Source organism: Schistocerca serialis, chromosome 4 (genome assembly GCF_023864345.2).
Source record: "Schistocerca serialis cubense isolate TAMUIC-IGC-003099 chromosome 4, iqSchSeri2.2, whole genome shotgun sequence".
NCBI classification, from domain to species: Eukaryota; Metazoa; Arthropoda; class Insecta; order Orthoptera; family Acrididae; genus Schistocerca; species Schistocerca serialis.
In genome coordinates this window covers 828,423,252-828,436,618 of record NC_064641.1, presented here as the reverse complement: position 1 = coordinate 828,436,618, position 13,367 = coordinate 828,423,252, and the positions used below count along the sequence as shown (strand labels likewise).

The following is a 13,367-nucleotide window of genomic DNA, read 5'->3' as shown; positions in this document are numbered from 1 at the left end:
GTTTACACTGGTCGGTGGATCGGCAGAGGTGGCCCTGTTAATTTGCCCTCTAGGTCCCCGGATTTCTTCCTGTGGGGATATTTAAAAGATAAGGTGTACCAGAAAGTGCCAATAGGCCGTGAAGACATGGTCAACTGCGTCAGAAACGACTGTGCTGACATTCACGCAGATATGCTTCTGTCCCGCGTACGGTCATTTGAAAAGGGGATCACTGAGTGTGTTGAAGTTGGTGGTATTAATTTGAACATTTATTCTAATTGGAAAGCTAGAGCAGCGTTCGCCTCGAGCAACGGCCACAGTGGGTCGGTGGTTAGTCCCTGTTCGATATGTCGGATGTATACAACACTGCGAATGGGGTTTCCAATTAGAAGTTACTAAATACTGGCCTGCCCTACCCTCACAGCCTGGAGGTGGGTTCCCACGTGCCATTGGATATTCAAGGGCCATTGAGTAGCATGTAAATTACGATTGCGTACCCATTTCTATTCTTCCGATTGCAGAGACATCAGTGGGGAAACGAAGAAAATACTTCTGACAAATCGTATGTAAATTTTGCATTATAATCGTAATCTGTAATAAAAGACGGGGGTTTCCATTGAAGATTTCAAAACTGCTCTCCACCATCCACGCACGGCGTGGGGTGGAGGGTCGAGTGTGGTATCGTTGAATGTTCCCCTCCGAGACAAATAAATTGGAATTATATTTTTCTTTCATCCAGTGTGTAGTTTTCGTTTCAACGCTTTCATTTAAAATGAACGTCCTGTATAACAGATAGGAGTATAGCAATTGTAGTATTTTATATCTAATATTAACAATACTTTTCAACGCTTTGCTCTTAGAACACATACAATGTTACTTATACCGACATGCTTTTCAAGCCTTCATATGTGTGGGCGTATACGAGTATGTAACAGGTATACTGTTGCGAAATCGATATATCGTTGTGAAATCGGATTACTCTCTTGCAAGTAAAAACTTTTTTTGTCTCGGCACTAGTTGCAATTCATCCAAAGTTTGTATCCTCATTCATGTAAAAGATATAAAACAAAAACGAAGCTCTATCCGAACAGTCCGGTCCAACGGTACCGATCGACCACTGTGTCATCCTTCGCTCATAGGCGTCACCATTGAGTGATACCTATGGGCGGAGGATGACACAGAATATGGATATGGAGAGGCAATTTCCTTCCGGCATTTGTCAGTTTTCGTGACCGTACATTTCAGTGTGCCTACAGCTTGCTGCCTCTCAGGGGCATAACCAATAAAGAACGACGTGTAATGTCGTCAGGTAGCGTCAGCGATCATTTCGTCTTTGATAGAAGTTGTTCTCCATGAAGTGATGTATCACCCCTAAACGTCTGAAGCAAATAGAGTTTACAGCTTGCTGAAATGACAGTAATATCTCGTACATTTCTGAATCAAATAGCTCCTCGATTGCCCTCTCAAGGGCTGAGTGGACCCAACTTGCCAACAGCGCTCCGCAGACCCAGACAGTAACCCATCCCAGCCCGAAAGTGCTTAATTTCGGTGATCTGCGGGAACCAATATGAAAACTGTGGTAAGGCCTAGTGTTGTGAAATCGAATGAAGCTCTTTGAAACATCTTATAGTTTAGCCGTCTGTAATAGCATTCAAAAGCACTTGTCTTCCACCATTTATCACTTATACTAGATATTACTGTCATTTTAAGAAGCTGTAAACTCTATTTGCTTCAGACGTTTAGGCGTGATACATCACTTAATGGAGAACAACTTCTATCAAAGACGAAATGATCGCTGACGCTACCTGACGGCGGTACACTGCAATCAATATGTGTCGCCTACAACCTAGTCACGTGTTCCATATGACTGGGTGTCCTCCAAGCTAAGCCAAGTCAGTTAAAGTTCCTGATTCGCTTCGAAAATGTCTTCCTTCGCTTTAGTGACATTCATTTATAGAGATTTTCTCGTTGGAAAAATACTTCCAGTTTATTTGGATAGGCCGCGCGGGATTAGCCGAGCGGTCTCAGGCGCTACAGCCATGGACTGTACGGCTGATCCTGGCGGAGGTTCGGGCGTGTGTGTGTGTGTTTGTCCTTAGGATAATTTAGGTTAAGTCGTGTGTAAGCATAGGGACTGATGACCCTAGCAGTTAAGTCCCAAAAATTTCACACACATTTGAACATTTTTTTTTACTTGGGTACGTAGTATGCAGCAACCCTGATCAGTAGATCCTGCTACTTCGGTGAAATCTCATCGTCCCGGGGTCAGCGAACACTATACGACTCTTAGCATCTCCGCGAAGCGACACTGAACATTTTGTCTCTAAAAAAAATGTTCCCCATGACGATATCTATCACCTCTAGATATTTCATTACTTTGGGATACGCTGTGTATGGTAGTAGTATGCCTTTTACCGGCACACGCTAAACGAGCACCAATGATGTGTGCGCTTCTAACAGTATTCCACGTATCACTCTTTCAACGTAACTTCATAAAATAAAAGGGCAAACACCAACACAGTGAACAGCAGTCCCACTGTGATATCGTGGACACAATTCTTGAATCTACAGGACGTTTATGTAACCTTCATTGAAACCTCTATTCTGCTTGTTTTCAATCCTGATTCGATAACATTCATGATAATTACAAACGAATATAAAACAGTTTAGGAATTTTGAGAACTAAAGTTCAACATTTTCTTACCACATCGTCGCATCTCGCCTTGATGCCAAGGAGCTCGATGTCACTGGCATAAGAAACCTGGGGTTTAATAAAGAATTTGTTTAAAAAAATAAACGAGAAACAAAATTAAGGTTTTTGAAATAAAGATTTTGAAATAGTTTTGGAAATATAAAGAAAGAAAGAGAACCACGGTCTTAATGGACGCGGTATTCAAGGAATATTATTGGTCTGACAATCAAACAGAAACTTAAGATTCACAGTCTCTAAACTGGAGTGAAAAGTTAAACTTAACATTTAATCGGACTTTCCACTGATTTCGTAGGAGTCCCACTTACCTCCATCTCTGTCTCCGGATGTGAGGCAACATCGGAGAGCGTAGAATGGCCATTGCTGCTGGAACAAATGACAATAACTTATGTTGAAGAAATAACATTGAAGAGTGCAGTCTATGCTTCTTAACAAAGACGTGAATCAGAGCAATTACTGTCAAGTGATCTACGTACTTGAGGTTTCAGTCAGTATACGTCTACCTCTGTTCGTTCGTAACGTTACGTGAGAGCTTCTATAAATTACTTAATGTATTTGCCCAGTCGCATGTTTAAAGTTGTCAGTTCCCTTGTATCAGTACAATTAGCAAACAATTATTTTGTCGTTTTCTACAGAAAAGAGATGTTTTTGTTCCAGCAATCAGTATTCTCTAGGGAAAACGTAATGGAAACATGGTAAAATTAGAGCGTAAGTGTTGCGGCACTGCATAGCACATGGAAGTAAACGGCCACCTGCGGTGGATGTCCACTCAAGATGACGTCATCTGTGTCGGAAAGGAGCCACTATTTCGAAACAATGCAAATTTAACATCGGAAGGATCGATCTCAAATGGATCAGTTTGCGTAGGTCGGTAATTTAACTTCTATTGTATTTGCACAGTATCTGCACCAGACACTACAAAGAAAACCTGTCGCCATCGAAGAACTAGAAAACACATCACCCAAGACGACAACGAGTTTACAGACAGCATCAAACTAAGCAACATGCAGGAATGTATTAATTTATCCATGTTGAATGAGGTTGAGTTCTATGGGCGAGGAATGAATTACTTGAGAAAGTTCAGCAGACAGCCACTTTTATGTAAAGTTTAAAGTAATGCAGGCTACATTTTGGGCTTTTACCATGTTGAAGTTGCATCGTAGACCTGTATCTTCGGTAGTGCAACTTTTTTATCGACTGCTTTTTGGATGCTGCAGCTGCTCTCGGTTCTGTAATTCGCGGTGCATCAGTGTTTGAGCTAAGCACATAAAAGCGGAGAAAGGAGCTACAAATCACAGAACAATAGGTAGCTACAGTGATGAAGCGTTATGCTAATGAAGATCTAAAGTATTATGCAAGTTCGAGAAGGATGAAAGTGTCGCGGTGCAGACGTAGTACCGCGAAGCGAAGGAAATTCGGGACAGAGTGGTCCGCTTACCGTCCCGAAGGTACGCATCTGACGACACAACCGAAGGGGAAACACTCTGCAAGCTACGCTGCGGTCACAGAGGAACTGAATCGGTGGATTCGGCCGACGATCGACATCGGCCGAAGACGGCCGATCTTTGCTAATCAGTACGCTACTACATGCGCGGCCACAATATAGCCGATCTCATTGCCCGAATGTACAGATTTCGGATAAAAGTCGGTGAAAATTCATATGAGTTTTTTTTTCGGTCATAATGGCCGACACGACACCAAACGTGGACTGTGAGAATCTGATAAGTTTAGTATAAGGAGTTTGTTGCATCCTGAGGATGAAAAATATCATAACAGGGATGTAGTTCGGAACCTGTGGACTGAAATTGGAGGTTTATTGGAAACCACAAGTAGGAAAAATCTTTATCAGGAATTTCACGTGTGAGTTATAACGTCGAAAAGTAATTTTTTCATGTGACAAGAATGGCGTAACTTATGATTAAAGTTACTGTAGTGGATCTTTCTGGGTTGTGGTAGGTGGACATTAACCGACTACAAATTATTATTACTGCTTACTGGCGTTTTCATGGCAGTAGGCTGCTGGTTCTGTTACATGAAGTGATTGTGTAATATGTGGGATGCTGTTTACAATGCCCAAAATACTAATTTAAAAGCAAATATTTTCGCTTTTTCACTCCAAATACTTCGAAATTTTTAATGTATTCCATACCGAATTTTAGAGATATCTTCGTGCAAGTGCACTAAAAAACACTGTAATATAGCAGATTTTTTTATTAAAAGCTACACTCAGTCTGAAATAAAACTGTCACGAGAAATCTCGTTAAGTCCTTTCTCAAATCCTCTGGGCATGTGTTCAAAAAGCAGTGAAGTTTGCGGTACTAGAATGTGATTATGTAAATAATTAATTAATTTTCCCTGTTTTTAGAATAAAGTGAGCTATTGTGAAACCACAAACCTACTTTTCAATAATTAAGTAATATTTACTTTTACAAGTTTTATCCATGCACCATAGAATAGGAACTTCTACTTTGAACATGTAAATTATGTATTTTAACATCATTCGTAAAACCTTTATATACCGAAGTCGCCATTGAAGCATAATAAACCAATCTCTGAATAACAGGTTTAGGTGGAATCTTTAGTGCAGAGTAATACTGGAACTGTATATTTTCGTAATACGCGGAAAATGTAAAATATCAGTTATGGCATGTTAGCTTCAAAGGTGGCGCCCTCTTCAAACATTAATCGGTGGAGAGAAAGAAAGTTGTGTTACGATATGTACTACACGCTGCTAAATTATCGATATAGCGACTAATCGATTGAATACTGAGTATAGAAAGTAAACTTTTGTGTGTCTTTATTTGACTCATTGGCGCTATAATTGTCATCTTTGCAGTACAACAAGGAATATATTAAAATAGCCTTAATATAATTTCACACTCAGTATTACAGATGGGCACCAGATTTAAACATGAATGTTTCTACATTGAATATTTATGAAAGTTTGTTACTTCCGTGTATCTTTTCTACCGTTGCAAATAACAGGTAGGAGGCGCAAAACGAACACGGTTGTCGCCAGCACTGTATGAGAATGGTGGAAAGTACCACTCCCCGCTCCAAACTGTGAGGCAGAATGTGCGCACTCCTTATCCCCTGAGCGCCAGGATCGAGAAGAGATAGGTCACTGTAAAGTAACGTAGACTCGACAGAGGAGCCACACACATTACCACACTGGCATTTAATGTAAAACCTAGTCTTGCTGTCTGAAATGTTTATGGTAAGTACAATATTTCATGCGCAAAACACATGTCAGAAGTAATGTTACTTAAAATCCGTCTTGATTGCAAATTCTTTTTTATTCATATGACCGGTTTCGGTTCATTCAGAACCATCTTCAGATCTGATATTTCAGTTACAGGAGTAACCCGTCCAAATCCAGCAACTTTCACATGCTACGTCACATGACGTAGATGTGACGTAGCATGTGAAGGTTTCTGGATTTGGACGGGTTACTCCTGTAACTGAAATATCAGATCTGAAGATGGTTCTGAATGAACCGAAACCGGTCATATGAATAAAAAAAAATTTGCAACCAAGACGGATTTTAAGTAACATTATAAAATCACTGATTGCTGTTATCCCATAGGACATTATCTCTGTTTTTGCAAACATGTTAGAAGTGTTTCATTCCGAAAACTTTTCTTGGGTGGGGACGGGCCAAAAATTTCGTTATTTCAAAACATCGATATTTTTGCTCGATATTGTCGATGGCTTGATATTTTTTGCCTCGATACTGTATTTGCCTTTTATTTGCCTGTATATTTCGATATTCATGAAAATCTGCCCATCTCCACATCTGACGACCCTCGCCGGTGCCATTGTGAACACCGACTTTCGTCAACCTGTGATAAGGCTCTCGTGAAAACCTGTCACTGGAACACTGCGCCAAACAGCGCTGCGTTCCATTGCCGCCACACAGCCAAACTAATGGACGTCTGCGCGCTATTTATACGCACTGAACAAGCTACCAATCAAGTTGGAGTTCATGGCCATAACCAGACGGCCGACGTGGTGCTCCACTCGCCCCCCCCCCCCCCCCACACGCCCCCCCCACCCGCCCCACCACCACCCGCCCCCAACCCAGAGCATCCGTCGTGATTGTAAGAACACCACTTGCACCCATAGGTCCACAGTTGGAGGCACCATACTCGTCCGGCTCCCTTTCAGTCCTATCCAGACAGAAAGCGGCCTGGCGTTGCGGCTCAGTCCGCAATGGTGGTCGAGGCGCACAGCGGCAGAGGACGCCACGTAGCATCGTGCCTTAGCTACTGCTGTCGCTGCGTCAGCTGTCACACTGTGCAAGCGGCCGACGTCTCGTTAGCAGCTCGGATGTGTGGCGCGATGCGACGGAAGTGCCTCCCGCCACTGCTGCCTCTGCTGTCAGTATAAGAACACAGTACTTAAATGAGCCAGCAGGTGCACACGGCCGCCTGCTGTTGTGGCGGATCCGTATTCCGAGACACCTCGCCGTATGCCCCCGCGGTACGCTGGATTCCGCGGCGTGAGATCCGCCCGATGTCTCAACGATGCATGGGGCCAACGAACTTGTGACGTCACACTAGCCGCCTTCCGCCACACTTCGCGAACGGTCGGCCCCGTGCAGGGCCCACGGGAAATCAATACGTAATTGCAGTACAACAGAGATAGTGCCGGCCAGGTTCGAATCCTACCTCGGGCATGGTGTGGTGTGGTGTCCTTAGGTTAGTTAGGTTTAAGTAGTTCTAAGATCTAGGGGACTGATGACCTCAGAAGTTTTCTGATAGTGCTCAGAGCCATTTTTTGAACTTATGTCTGCTGAAGATGTTTTATTGGTCTTGAAGCAGCCGCTGAGCTAATACTTTTTCATTTATTATTGTGTATTACTTCCGAAGAAACCATGGTCAAGGGCCAGCCGGAGTGGCCGAGGGGTTCTAGGCGCTGCAGTCTGGAACCGCGCGACAGCTACGGTCACAGGTTCGAATCTGCCTTGGGCATGGATGTGTGTGATGTCCTTAGGTTAGTTAGGTTTAAGTAGTTCTAAGTTCTAGGGCACGGATGACCTCAGAAGTTAAGTCCCCTGGTGCTTAGAGCCATTTGAACCATTTGAACTATGGTCAAGGTTTAAAATAAACGTAATTTAGTGCAACTGTGGGCTGTTTTTCATTCGAGACTATTTCGTAACGGTGGCTGTTGTCGCTGCCTTGATGAAAATAATGCAATACGTAACCGAAAAGCTACCCACTAAAGGTCTTAAATTTCTCGTGTGCTGTCGAAAGCTTACATGTATTTCAGTCCGCAGTCAAGAATTATTAAACTTTTCTGGAATAGTTACTCGCTCCGCGCTGGAAACGGGTACTGCCGCTCCTAAAACCTGCAGTGTCACGTGCTATGACGTACGCGCGAAGGCCTGCTTTTCTCGTGGGCCTCGAACGATGCAGTAACGAGCATTTGAGCGAGCCGTGGCTCTAGGCCACAGATAGCGTTCTGCCTGGTCAGGCTTTCAAGATAAGACGGCACTGAGCGGAACTGCACTGCAGCAGAACTTTCATTCCATAGCCCGCACCAGAACTATGCGACACGACACGACACGATCAAATACTGTTTGTATGTTTCAGAACGCACTACCCGGCAGCAAAACTTCGCGGCGCAGCACTGCGTGGCAAATTTGACCAACTGACGAACTATGGCGCGCCGTCCAACGTCGCGCAGTATTGTCGATATTGCGTTATAGAACGTCTGGCGACACTGTTCGTCAGAGTGGTAGCTCTTTTGAAGTGCGAAACGAAATTTTGTTTACCAAAATGGCGTTAGACGAGGTAAAGTTAATTGTATGTATAAGTGGATAACCACAATCATACGATATGATCTTCAAAATAAACATTGTATGAATAATACCAGCAAAAGCAACGTTTGTAAAGAAATAGCCAAGGAACTTGAGTACACATAACGTACGAATACCCGCCAATTACAATTTTAATATTATGGAAACAACGATTATATCTTTATTTTTTTATAACTGAATGCTTTTTTAAAATTTCTTACCACTTCTTTTCTCATCGGCGACGTTCCCTATTTACCGAGTGGTTTTGCCACACCAAGCTACCTTGCAGGGAACTGAAATAATCTTTTTAATCTATCCCGTATCTAGATAGCGTTGTTTACTAAATTGCCTTCTATATGAGGAAGATCTGGTAATTGTATCTCTTCAGCGACTTCAATGTCAAACAACACTGTATCGTGTCTGAGAAAATTTTGCAGGGCATAAGGGGAAAGAAACACGTTCTCTACATGTCCCTGATTGAGACAGATCTTGCGATAGTAAATCCTGTTTTTTCGCCACGATATTCCAAAATTGTTTTATGAAACTCTTCCGGTTCTCCCACGTCTGTAACCATATAGTTTTTTGGTTTGGTTATTTAATTGTCAACCACAATAAGGTCTCATAAAATGGTTTTTAACGGAAAATGTTGTCTCCAACAATAACGTGAGACATTTGAACTCTCGTGGACGGTAATTTTTTAGTCTGGTGAGGTAAATGTCTTTGTTTCCAGTTTTTTTGCTGAAGATGGCAGTGTAAAAATCCCAGCATCGCTGTTCTTTCGAAGGTCACCAACGTACACTTACCATATATTACGCACTGTAAAACGCTACGGACTATAAGACGCACCTTAATTTTTAGCAATTTTTTTAAATAACATTTTCACCATTTTTATAATTAGATTGCAAAGCCAGACTGAAAAGAAATTCTTAGTTTATAAAACCGAACGGATCTTTAAAATTCCTGAAAATCGTCACCTTAACTTTCTTCTTCCTCTACGTCATCATCGTTGTCCTCTTCACATATAAGATGTTCTTCACTGTAAGTTTTCACTGCCTTCGAGGGCGTTACTTACGCCGCACCTCTTGAAAGATTGAACAATAACATCTCCTCTCACTCTACACCACGACCGTTCTATCCACTAACTCATTTGTTTGATTGTAGGTCGTTTAAAACCTCCTTTCCACGTTAATTCATGTCGGTTTTGATCCGTCATCCATTTGTTCCATTCCTCTCTCATATACACTCTAAATCTTTTTTTTTTTTTTTTATCAAGACGCCAATGAGTTACAATTGCGAACTAAGTCCTCCCGAATAACAGTAATCTCTGTATTACGTTGTCGCAATTTCGCTTTCAAGGAATTTTTTAAATGACTACTAAACTGATCTAGCACAGAAAGAGAACTCTTCTTCAATAAAGCACTTTTACTCCTGCCCCACACTCCCTTAATCCATTATTTCATATCAGCTTCGTACATCCAATCCTTGTCACGTACGTGTACAACACCTGGAGGCATTTCAGAAGGTTTTTCGCCGTTTTCCGCCTCAAAATGATCATTTGATTAAATTAAGTACCGTCAGCACAACATGAAAGGACAACATTTTAGTGCATTTTTTCGTGCCAATTTCATTTTATAGTTGCAGTTTTAGAACCTTTCTTGGTAAAAGTGCTGTTACTCGCCACAACAAATGTCAGGATAGTTTCGTACATATTTGCTGTTTGTCTTAGTTCCACACTGGTTTCTTTCGATATTGCCCAAGAAAAAGGTGGAAAGGAAATATTTTCTCTTCATACTTTTGTGGGACTTTCTTAGATATTTTGGTTTTAGTTCGCTTGCAAAGTCCATGACGAACCAATGCCACCCTTAAAGTCTGTTAAGTGCCACCTAGCGCTACCTTACGGTCGTGTGTTAGATTCTTTTTTGTATTAATTCCAATGTCATTTTGACGGCATCCTTGAATCCATTGCAGTGCGTCATCTTCTAGTTTCGGCCATTTTGCATTTAGTCCTCCATTTGTACATTTAATCTTCCTCATTTTTTTCATTTCTCTCTTACTAGCCCCCTAATCGGATCTGCTATTACATTCAATCTATAGCCCAGATCATATGAATATCTTTTACTTTTTTCCATTACGAAACTAGCTCCTAATAAAAATATTGTACTGATACCGAGAAGACAAATCACTTCCAACTTAAGTTCAGCGAAGACGTATACTGCAATGACGCATCTTAGTCAAGACAGTGTTCTTGGATTGTGATGGCGGCGCGGGAGAGAGACAGTGTTAGCAAGCTTGGGAACGCCCCCAACTCATGTTCGTCACATCGGTGCACTGCTGATGCCAGTTGAATGCAATGTCGCCAGATAGAGAGAGGTATCCGGCGGCATCGAATATGTGACCATTTTTAAGACCGGTGGGAATTTTTGAATGAAACACTGGACATTTTTATAGTATAAGGCGCACCAGAGTTTTGGAGGCAAATTTTTCGAAGAAGAAAATGTTTCTTATAATCTGCAAAATACTTTATAGAAATTTATAGTCTCTTTCCAGAACCTAACAAAGAAATTATTATCACATCCAAGACACTTTCGGCCGTTTTTCTCGGATATTGCGCAACTACTTACAACACTATTTGCTACTTATCTCGCGCCGCTGCTGTTCATGTGCGGTATATTGAATAGAAGCACGCCGTACCGCGCCGCGCAGTGCGGTCTCAACTTCACTGTCCAGCGCTGCGGAAGATACCGACAGCTCCGGTCCAGCCATTATCGGCAGCCGCCTAGGACCCGCGGCGTCGACGCCAGGGTGCGCTCACCAGACGAGATGATCCTAATTTGAATAACTTGCAGGTCGGCTCTTCAATCACGGAAGATACGCTTGGCCCCCATTCTCAGTTATTCACTGTTATGACCAGCAGGACTGGGGCTTATACGTCAGAAGTCCCCTCCACAGCCGGACGGCTGTGGAGTTGCAGCAGTGCTGGTGGCAGCTTGTAGAAACTTGTTGAATTTGCCAGAGCATACTGCAACTTAACACATCTGGTCTTCCACCGATATCCGTAATACAGATGGAGTGGCCTAAATCTGAGAATGAGCTTGAGGAGAACAAAGGGTTTATATCAGGCCATGACGCGATCTCCCCCACTGAATGTGTTCTCGTTTTCTGAATTTGTCAGAGCTCTCTGCTGCACTATACTTTAACTTCGGAATTTCAGAGCATTCCTTTGTGCGATGTCTGTAACATAATAAGAGCTTTTACGACATCTTTAAGTGACTAAATTCAGTCACCTTACGGTAGAGCGCTCTTTTTCTCTGCACTGTTGTCAAAGTACTGAATCAGTTGTTCTTGGATTCCCTCTTGCAGAGTCTGATGAAAGGAGCTCCCAGCTTCTTTGTACTTCGGGCTTCTCGTGTTGACACTTGGCTACGATAGCATTGCATAGCCGGCAGACACGTCCCATGTCACAAAAATTTATTCCTGCGCTTATTTGGTATTCTATTGTGTTACAATTCCTTTTATTGTAAAGGATAACTAAAAATGTGTAACGTACAATGGTAATTTTTGATAGTTTTTTCTAATAATTTTAGAAAAGTGCAAATATTGCATCATTTGAACTTTTATTTTTTTAAATACATTCTTATACATGACAATTTGTAATTAAGATAGTGATTACAAAAGACATGGCTATTTAATGCACAGCGATACACCTAGAAGACTTACAGATAATGTAAAAGGAATTTAAATTTTTTACATGTTTTATATGTGATATATGAATCCCCTTGGTCACACGGCCAACATCAAAGCGGTAAACCGTTTCACAACATGAATTCTGAAGTATATACGAGTCACCAACAAGACAGAATTAGCAATGCGCATTTTGAGTTCTGGGATGATTCTCAGCAAAAGAAGGACATACACAATGTCTTACATATATCCGCATAAAAAGAATTTCATGCGACTCACGTCTGGAGACATATGCTGTAAGAGTCGATGTCCACCACGGAAAACTCGTAGATGTTGATTTAAAACTATGGAAACCTCCACAACGCAGTACATCTTGTTCTAGTCTGATGACAAATCAACAATCGTTTAATTACAACACGCAGAATGCCTTCCGTACGGAATTCGCTATTGCCACACACGACACAGAACTTTTCTCGTGTACGTCATCATGCATGCTTCGGAATCAAGTTCACTGCGTTTGTTCAACGATCGTAGCTTCGACCTCACTTTTACATTATGTGTAATTCTTACAGATGTATCACTTTGCATTAAATACGGTAATATCCAATATTTACTATCAAAAACACTCTTGATCACAAATTATTTATTCCGGTGACCGGTTTCGACCACAACTGTGGTCATCTTCAGACCAATGAGGAAGAACTCCTTTCTGCTAATTTACCAACAGAAGATCAACGAGGAAGAATCTCCTTCCGGTGATTTGCCAACACAAGGAGGTTCTTCGTCATTGGTCTGAAGATGACCACATTTGTAGTCCAAACCGGTCACCGGAATAAATAAATACACTACTGGCCATTAAAATTTGCTACACCAAGAAGAAATGCAGACGATAAACGGGTATTCATTGGACAAATATATCATACTAGAACTGACATATGATTACATTTTCACGCAATTTGGGTGCATAGATCCTGAGAAATCAGTACCCAGAACAACCACCTCTGGCCGTAATAACGGTCTTGATTCGCCTGGGCATTGAGTCAAACAGAGCTTGGATGGCGTGTTCAGGTTCAGCTGCCCATGCAGCTTCAACACGATACCACAGTTCATCAAGAGTAGTGACTGGCGTATCGTGACGAGCCAGTTGCTCGGCCATCATTGACCAGACGTTTTCAATTGGTGAGAGATCTGGAGAAT

At 42.0% G+C, this 13,367-nt stretch overlaps 1 protein-coding gene across 4 annotated transcripts in view; it reads right to left on the bottom strand.

Annotated features, from left to right (window-relative positions):
- The window catches only part of LOC126473434 (uncharacterized), a 776,960-nt gene that overhangs the window by 22,412 nt on the left and 741,181 nt on the right, over nucleotides 1-13,367 (bottom strand). The window contains exons 10-11 of one of the 4 annotated variants that reach the window (XM_050100474.1): nucleotides 2,998-3,055; nucleotides 2,684-2,740 (exon numbers count right to left, since the gene is read on the bottom strand). In XM_050100474.1, coding sequence (XP_049956431.1) covers nucleotides 2,684-2,740; nucleotides 2,998-3,055 — 115 coding nt within the window. The remainder of the gene's footprint in view (nucleotides 1-2,683; nucleotides 2,741-2,997; nucleotides 3,056-13,367) is intronic. The other 3 variants (XM_050100475.1, XM_050100477.1, XM_050100478.1) reach the window with 3 other exon arrangements.